Source organism: Genypterus blacodes, unplaced genomic scaffold, assembly GCF_046128005.1.
Source record: "Genypterus blacodes isolate CSIRO-AG114 ecotype Tasmania unplaced genomic scaffold, CSIRO-AGI_Gbla_v1 ptg000744l_1, whole genome shotgun sequence".
NCBI lineage: Eukaryota > Metazoa > Chordata > Actinopteri > Ophidiiformes > Ophidiidae > Genypterus > Genypterus blacodes.
Genome location: NW_027467407.1, coordinates 1 through 17,500, shown reverse-complemented (window position 1 = coordinate 17,500; position 17,500 = coordinate 1). Strand labels below are relative to the sequence as shown.

Genomic DNA, 17,500 nt, shown 5'->3' with positions numbered 1-17,500 from the left:
GTTTCCACAGCAGCAGGTTAATAAATGTGCTGTCAGGCTCGGCCCTGTGGGAACCAGCTGAGGCCCAGCGTTTATGACTCATTACTGAGCTGCAGCTACATGATGGAAACACACACACACACACACACCGTTAGGAAAGTTACTGTGCTGCTGCTGTTTGTTTAACCCTTTAAGAGCCTCTTAGAGCCTCTTAGGGCCTTTAAGGACCTTTGAGGGGGGTGTGTCTCTACCTACACACACATTCTTTACGGAGCTCATTCTGCCACTCGGCATCAAACACGATGCGTCCTTGTTTCAGCCCCGTCACACTCCTCCTCCTCCTCTTCCTCCTCTTCTTCACATGTAGAGACTCTCAGGGTGGTTTGGAGGAAGTTGCTCTGATGGAACAGGAAGTCTCCCCTGGTCACATGTTTACAGAGCTCAGCCTCATAGAGGGGTCAGACTGGAGCAAACAGGTAGGACATCTGTGGGCGGGGCCTAACCTGCTCCTGTTCACACACTGATTAGAGGCGTGTTGTTCTGCTTCCTCTCACTTTAACTTCCTCTTCTTCGGTCATAAACACATGTGGGTCAAGATGATTGAGCTGAGCCTGAATGACAGCTTTCTGATGCGTTCTGTCTGAATGCTTGTGTCCATGATGAAGGGGGAGCTCCTCCTCCTCCTCCTCCTCTTCCTCCTCAGCAGCTGTGTGTCTCTGCTGCAGCGCCAGCTTCACGTCTGGCCTGTGGACGCATCGATCGGGCTCAGGTTTCAGGCTCAGCTCTGCAGCTCAGCTCTGCAGCTCGTCTGGCGTGTTTCTGATGTCACACACGCCAGGAGCACGGCTGTTTCCACGCAACCTCACTCTGATGGCCGTGATGACCATGACTCACCGGCCCGACACAGATGGAGCAATCACTGCCTGATGCTGAGTGATGAAGAGCACAGAGGCTTAATGTGATCAGACTGAGGACGTCAGCAGGGAACACACACACACACACACACACACACACACACACACACACACACACACACACACACACACACACACACAGAGGCTAAAGAGGAAGAGCTCCCCTCCCCTCCTCCCCCTTGTTCAGGTAAAGAGAGATCAGAATGTAAACAATCCTTCAGTTAGTCAGTGGGACACTCTCATGGTTGAGGACAGTAACTATCCCCCCTTCCTGTCCCCACAGTGTGTAGGCTCCCACATCACACAAACACAGACACACAAACAACTCACATTCTACTGGGACAGCAACGTAAAAGGACATCCCTGCTCCCCCTGTCTGCCCCATGTCTGTCCTCTGTCTGTCCCCCATGTCTGTCCTCTGTCTGTCCCCCATGTCTGTCCTCTGTCTGTCCCCCGTCTGTCCCCTGTCTGTCCTCCGTCTGTCCCCCTGTCTGTCCTCCGCCTGTCCTCCGTCTGTCCCCTGTCTGTCCTCCGTCTGTCCTCTGTCTGTCCCCCGTCTGTCCTCCGCCTGTCCTCCGTCTGTCCTCCGTCTGTCCCCCTGTCTGTCCCCCGTCTGTCCCCCGTCTGTCCTCCGCCTGTCCCCCTGTCTGTCCTCTGTCTGTCCCCTGTCTGTCCCCCTTCTGTCCCCCGTCTGTCTCCTGTCTGTCCTCCGTCTGTCCCCCTGTCTGTCCTCTGTCTGTCCCCTGCTCCCCCTGTCTGTCCTCTGTCTGTCCCCTGCTCCCCCTGTCTGTCCTCCGTCTGTCCCCCTGTCTGTCCTCTGTCTGTCCCCTGCTCCCCCTGTCTGTACTGAGGCAGGTAGCTCAGTCAGTAGAGCCTCCGCTTGGGAACCAGAAGGTCGCCGGTTCTAGTCCCTGCCGAGGTGCCCCTGAGCAAGGCACCGAACCCCCAACTGCTCCCCCCTCTGTAATGGGTGGTAATGTAATGTGAGTCCCTTTGGATAAAAGCGTCTGCTTAATGACCGTAATGTGATGTCTGTCCCCCTGTCTGTCCCCCATCTGTCCCCCTGTCTGTCCCCCGTCTGTCCCCCTGTCTGTCCCCCGTCTGTCCCCCTGTCTGTCCCCCTGTCTGTCCCCCATCTGTCCCCCTGTCTGTCCCCCGTCTGTCCCCCTGTCTGTCCCCCTGTCTGTCCCCCTGTCTGACAGCAGGTGGTCCACTCACCTCTGCCTCCGTTCTGGATGCTGTCGAGGATGAGAGAGTAGTTGATTGGCGGCTTGTGGTCCTGAAAGACGCGCTCCTGGATGGAGATGTTGATGGTCTTCAGGCCCTCGTAGAGACCCTCTGAGGCGAAGTAGCACGGCCGGTCGTCCTCCTTCTTGTCGGTGAAGACGATCATCACGTGTTCCCGCCACCCAAAGTGCTCGCAGATCCGCAGGGCGAACTTCCCCAGTTTCTTGTGGGTGGGGCCGACGTTGGTGATGGACGGGTAAACGCCGCCGACAAAGGCCACGGCAGGGGCGCCCGCCGTCACCATGGGGATGTCCCAGTGCGTGGCGAAGAGACCCACGGGGGAGGCGGTGTAGCAGCAGCCCGGCCCGATGAAGGCCCACAGGTCGTAGTACAGCTTCAGGTCCACGGCCATCAGAGGAGCCACCGACTCTGAGCAGATCCCCTCCTGGTTCTCGCTGTTCTTGAAGACGTAGGCGAGGTGATGGTCCGGCAGCAGAGCGGGGTCGTCGTTGACCCTCTTGAGCGCTCGGTCCAAGGCGGGGCCGATGCGAGGCCACGCCCAGGGTAACGTGTGCTGCTCTCCGGTAAGATGACAGCCAGCATGATGTTCTGGAGCTCGCGGCGCCGGTGGCGGCGGCGATCTCCGGGCTGGCGTCCGGAGCCGCGGTGCCGAGAGTTTCGCCCGTCTGCCGGCCGCAGGTCCGTCAATCCCACCAGAACCAGCAGGATCACGGCGCCCCTCTTCCAACAGGCCATCCTCCTCTGAAGGATTGATCTCTGTGAAGAGAGGAGAGCTTCAGCATCGTCAACAAAGCATGGAACATCAATGAGGTCATGTCCTGCTGCCAGACATTTAACCCCTGAGCCGCCCCGCCAGGCTCCACAGCAGGCAAACACTCGGACCAAACCTCTGCTTGGCTCAGACCTACATTCTGTCCCGATAAGGCAGAGCGGGCTCGGGTTTCTCTGGACTGCCAGGTCACAACTCTGAGAGGCTGAGGCTCGGCTGAGGCTCGGCTGAGGCTCAGCTGAGGCGTGGGAGAAAAACTCCCTAAAGCTGCAGACAGAGAGGGAGACTGCACTCTGCTAGGTAAACATCTGGGAGAGGAGAGGAGAGGAGAGGAGGCAGAGTGGAGAGGAGAGGAGAGGAGAGGAGAGGAGAGGAGAGGAGGCAGAGTGGAGAGGAGAGGAGAGGAGAGGAGAGGAGAGGACAGGAGAGGAGAGGAGAGGAGAGGAGGCAGAGTGGAGAGGAGAGGACAGGAGAGGAGAGGAGAGGAGAGGAGAGGAGAGGAGAGGACAGGAGAGGAGAGGAGGCAGAGTGGAGAGGAGAGGACAGGACAGGAGAGGAGAGGAGAGGAGAGGAGAGGACAGGAGAGGAGAGGAGAGGAGAGGAGAGGAGAGGAGTCGGAGTGGAGAGGAGAGGACAGGAGAGGAGAGGAGAGGAGAGGACAGGAGAGGAGAGGAGGCAGAGTAGAGACACATGCCAGTGTCTGGGGGAGGTTTGCTTCTTTCCTTTCTGCTAAATGATTTGCTAACACAGAATAAAACTCAGAGTTCAGTCTGAGTGAGTGAGGTCACATGAAGCCTGCAGCTCCACACTGACTGACTGACAGGCTGACTGACTGACAGGCTGACTGACTCATACATGGCCTCCATGTCTGAGCCCGTCTACATGAAGGACCCCCCAGCAGATCCACAGCCTGAGCCCCTCTGTGCTCGGCCCTGAAACCTTCTGACCCCTCAGTCTGCATTCTTTATATTTCAGCGTTTGTGAATCTAAATTTGACCACATCCATTTCTGTGTGAGGGAAGTTTCCTCCTCCTCCTCCTCCTTCATCTCTGTCCACTTTAGCTGCTACTACAGCTTTGGCTAACTGCTAACAACTTTATCATCATATTATTGACACTAACACTCACACTGAGTGAGCCCATCTAACCCTGCGCTCACACAGTGAAGGTCCCTCATAGGTCGCAGCCCCAGGAGGACTCGTGGCTCTGACTGCCCCCCATACAGCAGCGACCTGCGCACGCGCTGCGTCCCTCGGGGCTCCGCGCGTCAATTAACCTCTCAAATATCAATCAATACATCGATCAAGCCCTCATGCTCTGTACCTCTGTACCCTGTGTGCGGTGTCCTCTTCCCGCTGAATCTCACACTCACCCCGCTGTGTGTGTGTGTGTGTGTGTGTGTGTGTGTGTAGCTAAGCGGCCATATCCGCCGGTGCAGCCCGGCGCGTGCTGCCTGTCCGCCGGCTGGCGCGCGCAGATCCCTCCGCTCCTCTGGAAGTCGAAAACGCCCAGAAACACGCGATCGAGCGAAATAAAGACCGGAAAGACCCGGAACCTGAGTGTTAGGACTCAAGGTAGACTTTATAAATGTCTAAACACGGGTCCATGTTTACAAAGCTGGTCTTAAATCACAAAATGTAACTTTGCGTGTTGGCAGCAGGTGAAGTCCGTCCGTCCCTCCGGCCGGTGTGTGTGAGTGACGGCCCGGTGTGTGTGAGTGACGGCCCGGTCTAACGGCGCCGCGGTCCAGAGCGGGTTTAATGACACAATAAAGAGCCGCGGCCTGCAGGTGAAAGTCCATCGATCAGAGGGGACAGGAGGCAGCTCACGGGAGAGAAGAGCGAAGACAACAAACAACCGCAGAAGCAGAGGAAATACAAACTTTAAACCGGTGGTTTGCTGTGAAAGTCCAGGATCCAGAGCCGGAGCAGGTCCAGATGTTCCTCAAGGCAAAATCACAAAGTCAAAGTGTCCACGGTGTCCAAAGGAGAGGAAACACTGATCTGTGTCATTTAGAAAGTGCAAACATTGGAGGTTTAAACGGTAAAGAGAGAGCAAAGAGGTCTGGACCTCCATTCAGATCCAAAGAGTCCAGAAGAACCAGAGCAGCATGAAGCAGCCAGGTGAGTATAGAGGCTGAACTGTGCCACAGAGCCGCTGCTGAGGTCTGAGCCACATGGAGGGGAAGACTGAGAGAGAGGAGGAGGAGAGAGAGGGGGGAGGAGGAGGAGGAGGAGGAGGAGGAGGAGGAGAGAGGGGGGGGGGGAGGAGAGAGGGCAGAGGGAGAGAGAGAGAGAGGGGAAGAGAGAGGGCAGAAGGAGAGAGAGGGGGAGAGAGAGAGAGAGGGGAGGAGAGAGGACAGAGGGAGAGGGGCGGAGGAGAGGAAGGAGACAGGATAGATGGAGGGGAAGCAGGAAAAGAAAACAGTGAGAGGAGGGAAAGAAGAAGGAGAAGAGTGTAATGTTATTTACTGTGTCTGCACACACACACACACACACACGCCCCCTTTAAGGGCATTGAACCGATCAATACAGATACATGACTGAACACAAAAACAAGAGGAGAGACAACAGGAGAGACAACAGGAGGGACAACAGGAGAGACAACAGGAGAGACAACAGGAGGGACAACAGGAGAGACAACAGGAGAGACAACAGGAGGGACAACAGGAGAGACAACAGGAGAGACAACAGGAGGGACAACAGGAGAGACAACAGGAGGGACAACAGGAGGGACAACAGGAGAGACAACAGGAGAGACAACAGGAGAGACAACAGGAGAGACAACAGGAGAGACAACAGGAGAGACAACAGGAGGGACAACAGGAGAGACAACAGGAGAGACAACAGGAGGGACAACAGGAGAGACAACAGGAGAGACAACAGGAGGGACCATGATGGTCCTGCTGACAGCTCAATGACATCATGGTGTCCATGTTTATGCATCAGTATGAAATCAGTCCAGTGTTCAGGCGTGTGTGTGTGTGTGTGTGTGTGTGTGTGTGTGTGTGTGTGTGTGTGTGTGTGTGTGTGTGTGTGTGTGTGTGTGTGTGTGTGTGTGTGTGTGTGTGTGTGTGTGTGTCCTGATGCTGAGTGGATGCAGCAGAGCCATACCCCCCCCCCCCTCCCTATCTGCTGTTAGGGTCCAAACACTCACCACTTCCTGCTCTGTCCCATAATGGAGTCTGACCTCTTCCTCCTGGCTTCAGCACGGAGTCTCACCAGCCATTTACTGTAACCATGGTTACTAACTAAGGGATGACAAAAATGCTATAAACACAAAAACAAAAGAGATGAAATGAAGACCGACATGTAGACGGTCCAGAAGGATAGGACGGAAGGTAGCTATTCTCCTTCCCCAGAGTAAGTCCCTCCCTGCTGCCCCCTGGTGGAGGAGCTCTGTAGAGCATCCAGCTCCTCTCCCCCAGAGGCAGAGCGGTAAACAGAGCTGCAGCTTCCTTTCTATTCGTTCCATGTTGTTAGCTGTAACGTTAGCTAACCTACAGAGGAGGCTCGTGTTCCTGAGGACGCCGCTCCACTTCCTGTCCTGAAGGACGCCGCTTAGTCAGCCTGACTCAGCACAACACAAACTGCTGAGTCAAACACAGCAGCAAAGCTTTACTTTAGCTAGCAAAACAAGAAAACAAACGGTTCCACAGATGAGGACCTGAGTGAGAGCAGGCTGCAGGTTTGCTCTCTGGTGTCGTCTCATTGGGAAGCTGTGAAGAAAAATCATGTAAGAGCGCTAACATGCTAAATGACGCTAATGAGAGTCAGCCGGTTCACTGAGTCACCATCATTAAAGGAGGAGGAGCTTAATGTTCTCTGCCAGGGTCAAAGGTCAGGAGCTGCCATTTAGTGAGCAGCACCCCCAGGCTCATAATTTACCAATCATCAGAGGCTTGAACATCTCAGGCTTCTGTCTCTCTAAGAGAAATGAAGCGGCAGAGAGCAAAACATGCAAACTGAGTGGGAACGTGGTGCTGCGAGGCCACGAGAGGAAACAGAGCCTGAATAAAGCATCAGACAGCTGGAGACGCCGCTCTGCTTCCTGTCTGGGGATCAAAACATCACAACTGATCTGAACAAGACAGACAGAACGACTGACCGACTGACCGACAGACCGACAGACAGAGACTCAGCACTCAGGACCTCTGGGTGATGAAGCAGCGCCCTCTGGTGGCCACCTGTGGTCACTGACGTGTCAAAGTGGCCTGTTGAAGATAAACTGACCTGACAGGAAGTAGCTTTGTGACACACAGCTGAGGAGGCCTGGATGGAGGTGGAGGTGTTTCCCCTCAGCAGGACTCACCAGCTGATGGAGCTCAGAGCTCCTCCTCCCCAGGCTCTCTGGAGTTCCAGGATCAGATCCATCTGAAGCAGCTGGACCTGCAAGATGTTTCACCTCTGATCCAAAGAGCTTGTTCAGTTTAGGATGAGAAGTGAAACATCTTCAAGTATTTACTAGCAGGTCCAGATGCCTCACATTTACTTTCACAAGAACCTGAATGACTGAGGACCTTCACATACATCACAACTATTCAGAAGCAAACCACCATCTGTGGAGGCCTCTGAGGATCTTTCAAGGTCTCTAAAGACCTTAGAAGGTCTCTGAGGATCTCTGAGGGTCTGTGATCCTCTCTGAAGGTCTCTGAGGGTCTGTGATGAGCTCTGATGGGTTAGTTGTGTCCGTTTGTTTGAAGGAGCTCTGGGTAGAGATGAGCGTGTGAGGCGTCTGCAGGGCTCCTTGTTCTTCATTTCCTGTCCTGATGCTTCACTCAGGCTGATTGTTTATTTATTCATGTGTGAGGGAGCACAGCAGGTCTGAGCAGGTCCACCAGGCTCTCTGAGCTGAAGATGATGGCATTCAAGTGTAAATAAGTCAGACATGTTAGCAGACATTAAAATTAAAGACATAACAAGAAGAGGACAAAGGAACAACAGAGGAGGAGGAGGAAGAAGAGGAGGAAGAGGAGGAAGACAAGGAGAAGAAGAAGGTACTGAATCCTCTTTGCTCTGGAGCCTTTGAGGCTGTGAGTGAGTGAAGCCTTCAGAGCCTCACTGCCCCCTACAGGAGCTGCTGGTTACTTCTTTTTCTTCTTCTTCCTTCTGATAGTTTAGTCCTGTTTGTAGAATCTTTCTTTAAATCTTTCTAGGGTTTGAACTTTAGTTTGATACTTTCCTCTTATTTTCTTTTATTTATCTGTAAACTTCTCAGCACTTTGACTTTGGAACCTTGGATGCTTTATAAGAGTTAGAATGGTTTAATACATTTGATTTATTATGAAGATTATAAAGTATAGAATAGAATGATGCTCTGGTCTCCCTCTGGACCTGCAGAGTCACTGAGGGACCTGCAGGGGCCTGGACCTGCAGAGTCACTGAGGGACCTGCAGGGGCCTGGACCTGCAGACTCACTGAGGGACATGGACCTGCAGACTCACTGAGGGACATGGACCTGCAGACTCACTGAGGACCTGCAGGGCCCCTGGACCTGCAGGGGCCTGGACATTGAAACTCATTTGAATTCAGATGTTACTAAACTAATTCAGCTTTGAATCCGGGCCCACAGACCAGGACTCGCCTGGAGGAGCCTGGAGCAGGACTCAGATCAGTCCGTGCTCCAGGTTTTCCTCCAGACGCCTGCAGGTCGAGTTCAGGGGAAAGAAATCAATCCAACCTTCAGATCGATTGATCACTTTAATAAATAAACAAAGTGAAGCTGCAGCGTCACAGAAACAAAAACACCGGAAACCAAAACCACCTGTGGCTTCCAGAACAGAGGGGTCAGCCGGGGTCTGAGCCGGGCTCGGGTCGGGCTCGGGTCCCCGGGCCTCACGTGTCCCAGGGTGCTGGATCCTTCAGCCAGTCTGGATCTGAGTCCTTTGGTTCGACTCTCAGCTTCTTTTCTCTTCACGGCCATGATCGTTTCCTGACACGGTGCCCTTGAGCAAGCAGGCCAGGTCCACAGGCGACAGCGTCACGGCGACACGCCAACATTAAATGCAGCTACCGAGGGACTGAGAGCAAAGAAAGCCGCCTCGCTATGCTAACGTGCTAACAGGCTACATCTCGTCAGCGTGAGCCGGTTTGCCGGGATCCGAACTTCCTTTACCTCCTGCCGACCTCAGGCTCGGGGGCGGCGGCTCACTCTGCCCGGCGACAACGCTGGAGCTATTCCCCGATTGGCTCCCGTCTTTGGCCCCGCCCTCTGGGACTGCGGCTTCAGGGACTTCTATCGGCCGCTGGATGCCGCCGCCCCCGTCCAGAGGCCCCGATGGGTCGGGATCAGAGGGCGGGGCCGGCGGGAGGGTTTGGACGTCGGCCTCGTCTGGCGTGGGGACGGAGGGGGCGGAGTCTGTCAGGATGTTTCTGGAGATCACTGGAAGACAAATGAGTTTCAAAATAAAAGGTTCAATAAAGTGGAACAGAAACATTTCTATTGTTTTTAATGACATCATTTTGTTTAATAATAATAATAATGAACAGCTGTTTGACTGAAATGTAGACTGATGACTTTAAGCTTCACAACATGGAGAAGATTTTTGAAAATCTGACAATTTGAAAATCAAGGAAAAGTTCTAAAATAAAGTTCAATCAGTTAGAGAAGGGGAGCAGAATCTAAATCAACACAAACATTTAAACAAACAGCTGTTCTTGTTTCCACGCCTGAACCTGATCACCAGCTGCTCACTGACCTCCTGTGGGCCTGTAGTCCTCCTCTGCAGACCAGCTCCTACTGAACGGACTCAAGGTGGGGATCAGGATCAGAGCCAGAGAGACCAGGATGATCTGAGGACACACACACACACACACACGAGAGAGGGTCAGAGCGAGAGATAGAGAGACACACACACACACACGCACGCACGCACACGCACACACACACACACACACACACACACACACACACACACACACACACACACACACACACACACACACACACCAGTAAGCAGGTGCTGGTCTGGGCTCCCTTGCTGGCCGTCTGTTTGATCAGAGTCTGGAGTTTCCTCAGCTGAGTCAGCAGGGATCTGAACCAACAACCATCAGGTCAGTCACATCCTGTCCATCACATGTTGATCTGCTAACAAGTCTGTGTGACCCCTGTGACCTGTGTGTGACCCCTGTGTGTGACCTCTCTGTGTGACCCCTGTGTGACCTTGTAGTGCTCTTACATGTTGTGCTTCTCCAGATGCTCCACCGTCCTCTGAAGCTCTTTATTCTGTGCTGAACAAGACGCTGCCCTGTCACACACACACACACACACACACAGTCAGTCCATGTCAGCGTCCTTCCTGTCAGTGTGTCAGTCAGTCAGGCAGGAAGTAGGCCTACCTGTTCTCCAGCCCGTCTATGTACTCCTTCCTCCTCCTCCTGCTGTCCTGAGCCGACTGCTTGTTGCGGATCTTCCTCCTCACTCTCTTCAGGACCCGTTCTTCAGCCTGGAAGTCAAATCAGCTGTGATGTTAGACACAGACACACACACACACACACACACACACACACACACACACACACACACACACACACACACACACACACACACACACACACACACACACACACACACACACCACACACACACACAGGTCACCTTGGTGAGAGGGAGACTGTTGGGCAGAGAGACTCCTTCCTGTGTGAGCAGCTTCTGCTCTTCCTCAGTCAGCTGGAGCTCGGGTAAAGCTGCAGAAGAAGAAGAAGAAGAAGCAGAGGAGTGAGCTCCACTCGGCCTCCAGCTCTCCTCAGTGACGGAGCTTCCGGTTCTCACCGAGTCACCGTGGAGGCTGGGCAGGTCAAAGGTCGGCTCAGCCGGCCTGCAGACGGCCAAACTGCCCTCCAGACGGGAAACCAGGGGCAACTCGTTCACCACACACGAGTCAGAGAACAAAACCTGAGAGCTCCAGTCATCTGCACAGGAAGAGGAGACACACACACACACACACACACACCCTTTATGTTTACATGTGCACCTGGGAGGAGACACACACACACACACACACACACACACACACACACACACACACACACACACACACACCCAGCTCTATAGAGATCAGGTCCACACTCTGTCCAGGTTCCGTCTTGACGTTTCCCAGGCTGCTGATGTCATAAACCACCTGGTACACAGTGGGCGGGGCCGGCCGGCCGGTCGCTGTGGTGACGGGACACTCAACAACAGGATCCTCTGAGATGCCGCTGTCGCTCTCAGACGAGGAGTCGGCCGGCGGCCCGTTGGGGAAAACCTCGTTTGGGTCGACGGCGTGGAGGACGTCCTCCGACTCGCTGTCACTCAGAGTCTGAGACAGAAGACAGGATGGATGATGTCACCACTGCAGGCTCGCTCCACATTAAAAGGTCAAAGGGCACACATGGCAGACTTACACATTGGGGGTTTCCCACCCAGTCCCTCAGGGGTCTCTCTGATCCATCAAAGACCAGCTCAGACTGGGAGCAGGAGAACGCAGCGTCCAGACCCCAGCTGTCTGTCGCCTCGCCACCGCTGAGGAAAAGCTCACCGCCCTCTGCATCCATCACCTGGTTCACATGGCAACGGACAGCGAGCAATCACAAAGGTTAAGGTCAAAGTTCAAAGGCCCAACGTTGACTTGATGTGTCAGGCTCGAAACTTATCAGTCAACCCCTCACTCACAACCATCATCTGAACCTCTTTACACTCAAAGCAAAACAAACTCATCTTTAACCGTGCATGTACAAGGGTTGATTGATAACTCATGAGCCTTGTCTTTGACTTGTGTGTTAAACCACAAAGTGCCACAATGCATTATGGGAAAAGCTCAAAACTTATCAATCAACTCTTTATACAAAACCACTTGAGCTGAACGGATTGACATTTAGCTTCACAAGCTATTTTGACTCAAAGCAAACTCACCTGCTCTGATTCTTAACCTGAGTCTGCCTGAGGGTCGACTGATAAGTTGTGAGCCCGGTGTGGCACTCACACCAGGGGTCACGACTCATCATCAACCCTTCATACACAACCACACTGTACACTGATCATCTCTAGAACTGAGTGACATTTGGATCCATGACAGAGGCGTGTATGAGGGTCGATTGAAAGGTTGTGAGCCGGAAGTTAGATCCTTTTTAGGCTAAGCTCAGGATTTATCAATCAACCGTTACATATAAATAAATAATAATAAATAAATAAAATATTGCCCACCTGCTCACTTTCATTTCATCAGGCTCACAACTTATCAATCAACCCCTCAAACAAACATGAGATCAGATCAATAATTATCTCTGACCTTTAACGCTGCAAAACAAAAACCAACCAACCTCAGATTGTTAGCACTGAAAGTTTGGATGAGGGTTGATTGATAAGTTGTGAGCTTAATTCAGCACTGGAATGATTTCACTGCACAGCTCGTAACTTATCAATCAAGCCCTGCATACCAGGAAACACCGGACGGAAGGAGGCAAACAGCAGAATGGAAGAGAGTGAGACAGGGAGAGAGAGACAGAGAGAGAGTGAGAGTGTGAGTGTGAGAGAGAGAGAGAGTGAGAAACAGAGAGAGTGAGACAGGGAGAGAGAGACAGAGTGTGAGAGAGAGAGTGAGACAGGGAGAGAGTGAGAGTGAGTGACGCAGAGCTCAGAGAGCAGGATGTCAACATCCTGGTACACACACACACACACACACACACACACACACACACCTGATCCTGCTGTTAAACACGTTTCTCCTGCTTCTCTCTTTTCACCTTTGTCTCTTTAGCTGAGCAGGAAACTGAAGAGTTGAGAACCAGTGGACGATGTTCACGTGAACGCCTTTATGCGTGATTAAACCACACACACACACACACACACACACACACACACACACACACACACACACACACACACACACACACACACACACACACACACACACACACACACACACACACACACACACACCACACCGTGAGATCCTGGAGGACCCGGATCCTCTTCAAACAGCTGATGATGCGGCTGAGCTCAGATTGTTCAGGGAAACCAAACTCTTCCTCTTCTTCTTCTTCACTCTTTCCTCTTCCTCCTCATCCCGCACACACACACAAATGCGCTGCTGTGTTTCCCGACTCCACCAAACTAAACTCCAGCTGGAGGTTCCGTCTGTCCGCGGATACTTCCGGCTGCTGCTTCTTCTTTGGTGGTGTTTGTTGAAGGCGCCGCCTGCTGGTGGAAGGTGGAGATGCAGAAGCACGTTTGACTGATCTAAACATCTAACATCATTATCCAACATGAGAGTTCATACCTCTGTCAAGTGTTGTTGCTGCAGCGCCACCATCAGGTCCAGATGAGGAACTGACATGCAGACAGAGGAGGAGGAGGAGTTCCCCCCTCTTCCTCCTCTTCTCACCTGGTGAAGATGCGACCTTGACTCCTCAGACTTTGTTTTACCTCATGTGACAAACCTGCTGAGACTTAACCCTTTGTGATCTCTGTGAAGATAAAGACTCTTGGAAGCTTCTGACCTTTGACCTGCAGTCACGCCCGCGTCAGCACCTTTTCATTTTACAGCTTCTGTGCTTGAGTTCTTTTGTGTCTTGCATCATGATGATGATGATGATCCTGTCCTCCTTGGACTCCCAGGTCTTTGGGGTCTTGGAGGTGTTTGGGGTCTTGGAGGTCGTGTGTGTGTGTGTGTGTGTGTGTGTGTGTGTGTGTGTGTGTGTGTGTGTGTGTGTGTGTGTGTGTGTGTGTGTGTGTGTGTGTGTGAGGTCTCATTATACTGTTTTCTTACATTTCAGCTCTTTTCTACAGAAACGTTTCCATCCAATAAAACTAAACTCTTCTTCATCAGTTGAAGGATGATGGTCTCAGTCAGGTGTGTGAAGTCTCTTGAAAGCATCACATGCTCACATAAAGGACTCAACACGTGTGTGTGTGACCCACTTGTGACCCCAGAACATCAGAACCCCACAGAACCACAATCCAGCTTCAACTTCATTTAAACTTCATACTGAGTGTGAAACACAACGACTTTAACTTAAAAGTGCAGAGAGTTTGACTCTTTAGTGTGTGTGTGTGTGTGCGTGTGTGTGTGTGCTCCTCTATAAATCAAGTTACCTCAAATCCGGAAGATCCCGCTTCAGCCGGGATCCTAACGCGTCCGTCTGTCTGCGCTGTGACGCGTTACTGTGTGCGACTACAAATGCCTTTATTGTGAAGGGCAGACAGGAAGTGATACATTCTTACGTCTGACTTCCCAGCAGCTGGGGGCGTGACGTCTCAGCTGATGGGAACTGAGTCACATTTTCCCGGACAACATGAAACTCCAGCGAGCAGCAGAACCCGCATCTGGAGTCTGGAGTCCGTAGACCCGGACTCGACTGACCCGACTGTTCGTCCCGCTGATCGGACCGAGCGGACCCATCCGGACTCAGGTAGGACCGGGACCCCCGGGCCCCCCCACGCTGAGGAGTCACATACAGGCTTTATTTCCTCTGGTTGAACTTTTAATCTTCACTTCCCGTGCCTGTTGTTCTGATCAGCCACATGTGATCCTCCTGTCAATCATCTTTCAGCTCGTAGCTTTTCTCTCGCTTTGTTTTCTTTTCTTGTCGTTGATGTAACAAAGTCAACATGAGGTTTCTCAACCCTGGGTTCGGGACCCGCCTGTGGTCCGCTGGTGGTTTATGTCTATAAAGTATCTAGTAACTTCAGCTAAGCTACTGAGCTACTTTAGCTCAGGCTAACTACTGTATGAAGCGAGTAGCTTTGGCCACGACTGAACTTCATGTGATCAGGAGCAGTTTGTAGCTTGAGAAGTAGCTGAGTAGCTTCCTCTGCAGAGGACCTGATGGTGTTTGTCCCTCCTTCCTCCCTGACAGTTCTCCTGCTCTCCATGGGGGGACACTGAGACTCCGCCCCCTCACACAGCTCAGGTCTCCACTCAGGTCCTCATGGCTGCCGGGCCGCAGGAGAACCAGGCCGGCGTCCCGGCTCTGGAGATCAAGCTGGGCGCTCTGGCGGCGCTGCTGTCCGTCACGCTGCTGTTCGGCTTCTCCCCGCTCTGCATCATCCGAGGGGCGGGGCCGTGCGGCGCAGACCCAGGTGAGCCTCGGTCTGGAGCGTTACATCATGTTAGTCTCAGACCTCAGTCAGACTCAGCTGCTTGCTGTGGTTGCAGAGTTGCGTCGCCGGCTGCTGAGCCTGATCAGCTGCTTTGCTGGAGGCGTCTTCTTGGCCACCTGTCTGCTGGACCTCCTGCCTGATTACCTGCAGGGCTTCACCGAGGCCTTCAGCAGCCTGGGAGTCACCGTAAGACTGACTGATGATTAAACAGACTTCCAGGTTCCCTAGAATTAAGACCAGAAACCCCGACTGAGTGGCAGACAGACGGACTTTGGTTCTGTCCTCATCCATCTTCCTGTTCTGTGTTGCAGCTCGACTTCCCTCTTCCTGAGTTCATCATGGCCATGGGGTTCTTCCTGGTCCTGATCCTGGAGCAGATCGTTCTGACCTTTAAGGACCGATCGTCCCCCGTCTTAGAGGAGCGCCGGGCCCTGTTGGTGGACTCCGGCGTCCAGGCGGGCAACAGGAGCGAGCGCCATCACTCCCATCAGCACCGCCACCGCGGCGGCTCAGAGGACTCAGACGGCGGTCACTTCCACGCAGACCTGGGCTTACAGTCGGGCCTGCGGGCCTTCATCCTGGTCTTCTCCCTGTCTCTGCACTCTGTGTTTGAGGGCTTGGCCGTGGGTTTGCAGGAGGGCCGGCAGGTTCTGGAGATCTGCTTGGCTCTGATGATCCACAAGAGCATCATCTCCTTCAGCCTGGCCTTCAAGCTGGCTCAGGGCCGGCTCAGGCGCTCCGTCGTGGCCGGGTGCCTGCTGGCGTTCGCCGCGATGTCGCCTCTGGGCATCGGTCTGGGCATGGTGCTGACGGAGAGCAAGGCGTCGCCGCAGCACCGGCTGGCCCGCTGCACACTGGAGGGGCTGGTGGCGGGAACCTTCATCTATATCACCTTCATGGAGATCCTGCCCCACGAGCTGCAGTCCAGCAGGAACCGCATCCCTAAGGTCGCCATGCTGCTGCTCGGCTTCGCCATGGTGACAGGCGTGCTCTTCATCAAGTTATAGACACTGCAGTGCCGCCCCCTGGCAAACAGAGTGAAGTGATCTGAACTGCATCCATCTTTAAAGAGAGAGAATGAAGAATCAATGTTTAGATTTTATGCAAAGGAAAAGAGCAGATTCGGTTTGTGCAGTTCATCTTTCTGACACCAGAGGGCGCCAGAAAACAGCGCCTGTAAAGTTTTAGTTCAATCTCAACTTGTTGTTCTGTCGTCAGTGACTGAGTCCAGACTGACACACAGACACACTGACACACAGACAGACAGACAGACACACTGACGCGTTGGGAACATCTGTGGTGTTTTGCTGTAAACTTATAATGATTTAAAGACAAAAGGATCACATTTTTCTATTGAAGAGTTGCCCCAGTTAGTTTTTAAAAGAGTATGGGAGTAACAGCGCCACCATCAGGAGAATCTCTCACACACACACACACACACACACACACACACACACACACACACACACACACACACACACACACACACACACACACACACACACACACACACACACACACACACACACACACACACACACACACACAGGCTCATCTCTGCATTTTATTTAGTTTTCTTATAAAAACATTTAAACTGAACCCACAGTGATATAAATTACAACAGCAAACACAATCAGCTATTTTAAATACAAACCAATAAAACTCCATTAAAGTCAAACTCCCTTTGAATCAAACTCTCTGTTCTTCATCACACACACACCTTCACCTTCACTGCTGCAGGTTCAAACCCTCAACCTGCTCTCAGCTCAAATCTCACCTGTTCTCTTGTACGCGTTTGCTCAGAGGGCCGGGGCAGGACCGGATCAGAACCTGCAGCTGTGACCCGGTGACCTTCTCACGGCTCACATATATCAGGATACTATGAGGATGCTTCAGAGGTCAAAGGGTCAGATTATAAAGGTCAAATGTAAACAGAAATGCTGTTGTCATGGCGACAGATACCGGGACGACCCGTCTGCTGGCATTTAAAGCTGCAGGTCTGAGCTCAAGGTCAACTTCCTGTTTCAGAGCAGCTGATCCCCGCTGGCTCGTCTCAATCTGGAACATGATTGGAATGAATTACCACATAATTCCCTTTTTTAAAAATAAACCCAAACACATGGAGTTCCTTCTGGCTCTACGGGACAGAGCGGAGATCAGGTTCACATCTCAAAGTTACTCCAACTAACAAAACATCTTCAGCGACAACGTTCCAGCTCCTCACTGTGACCTTTGACCCCTGTAAGGATCAGCTCAGTGAACCTCAGCTGCTGGGTCCGACAAGTCCCACTGAAGGTACGCCGACCCAAACTGGAGACCTCCAGCTGCAGCTGTGTTGCCTGGAGACGCGGGGGCGGGGCAGCTTACAGGCCGGAGAGGGGGGGTGCATAGATCAGCTCCATATTTACACTGAAACTCAGGGAGACTTTGCAGTAGAAGGCAGAATAAATACAGAAGGAGCCGTCAGTGTGGCGCTGCTGGTGCTTCAGACAGGAAGGAGCGTTTACAGT

General features: G+C 52.8%; 2 protein-coding genes and 1 pseudogene across 3 annotated transcripts; 1 reads left to right on the top strand and 2 right to left on the bottom strand.

The window, feature by feature from the left end:
• Positions 1-3,188, bottom strand: part of LOC142990787 (atrial natriuretic peptide receptor 1-like) — a 7,719-nt pseudogene extending 4,531 nt beyond the window's left edge.
• Positions 3,189-8,603: 5,415 nt separating this feature from the next.
• Positions 8,604-13,290, bottom strand: LOC142990786 (cyclic AMP-responsive element-binding protein 3-like protein 4). Of its 2 annotated transcripts, none has more exons than XM_076140661.1 (9): positions 12,833-13,290; positions 11,294-11,446; positions 10,950-11,208; positions 10,506-10,819; positions 10,247-10,353; positions 10,087-10,155; positions 9,858-9,942; positions 9,607-9,700; positions 8,604-9,290 (listed from the first exon to the last, which is right to left on the bottom strand). In XM_076140661.1, the coding sequence occupies exons 2-9, from the start codon at positions 11,441-11,443 to the stop codon at positions 8,974-8,976; spliced, it is 1,395 nt and encodes a 464-aa protein (XP_075996776.1). In that variant the 5' UTR covers positions 11,444-11,446; positions 12,833-13,290; the 3' UTR covers positions 8,604-8,973. The 2 variants fall into 2 exon arrangements, with proteins under 2 accessions (XP_075996776.1, XP_075996777.1); XM_076140662.1 differs by lacking the exon at positions 12,833-13,290 and adding an exon at positions 12,632-12,826.
• Positions 13,291-14,115: 825 nt separating this feature from the next.
• On the top strand, positions 14,116-16,668 carry LOC142990788 (zinc transporter ZIP1-like). Its single transcript, XM_076140663.1, has 4 exons — positions 14,116-14,299; positions 14,747-14,969; positions 15,046-15,176; positions 15,302-16,668. The coding sequence occupies exons 2-4, from the start codon at positions 14,819-14,821 to the stop codon at positions 15,995-15,997; spliced, it is 978 nt and encodes a 325-aa protein (XP_075996778.1). The 5' UTR covers positions 14,116-14,299; positions 14,747-14,818; the 3' UTR covers positions 15,998-16,668.
• Positions 16,669-17,500: the final 832 nt, after the last annotated feature.

Coding starts and splice junctions, on each gene's coding strand:
- LOC142990786 (XM_076140661.1), bottom strand. CDS start 11,443: ATGGATGCAGAGGGCGGTGAGCTTTTCCTCAGCGGTGGCGAGGCGACA. Junction 10,156..10,246: donor ATAGACGGGCTGGAGAACAG/GTAGGCCTACTT, acceptor TGTGTGTGACAG/GGCAGCGTCTTGTTCAGCAC. Junction 9,701..9,857: donor AGACCAGCACCTGCTTACTG/GTGTGTGTGTGT, acceptor GTGTGTCCTCAG/ATCATCCTGGTCTCTCTGGC.
- LOC142990788 (XM_076140663.1), top strand. CDS start 14,819: ATGGCTGCCGGGCCGCAGGAGAACCAGGCCGGCGTCCCGGCTCTGGAG. Junction 14,970..15,045: donor GCCGTGCGGCGCAGACCCAG/GTGAGCCTCGGT, acceptor CTGTGGTTGCAG/AGTTGCGTCGCCGGCTGCTG. Junction 15,177..15,301: donor TCAGCAGCCTGGGAGTCACC/GTAAGACTGACT, acceptor TCTGTGTTGCAG/CTCGACTTCCCTCTTCCTGA.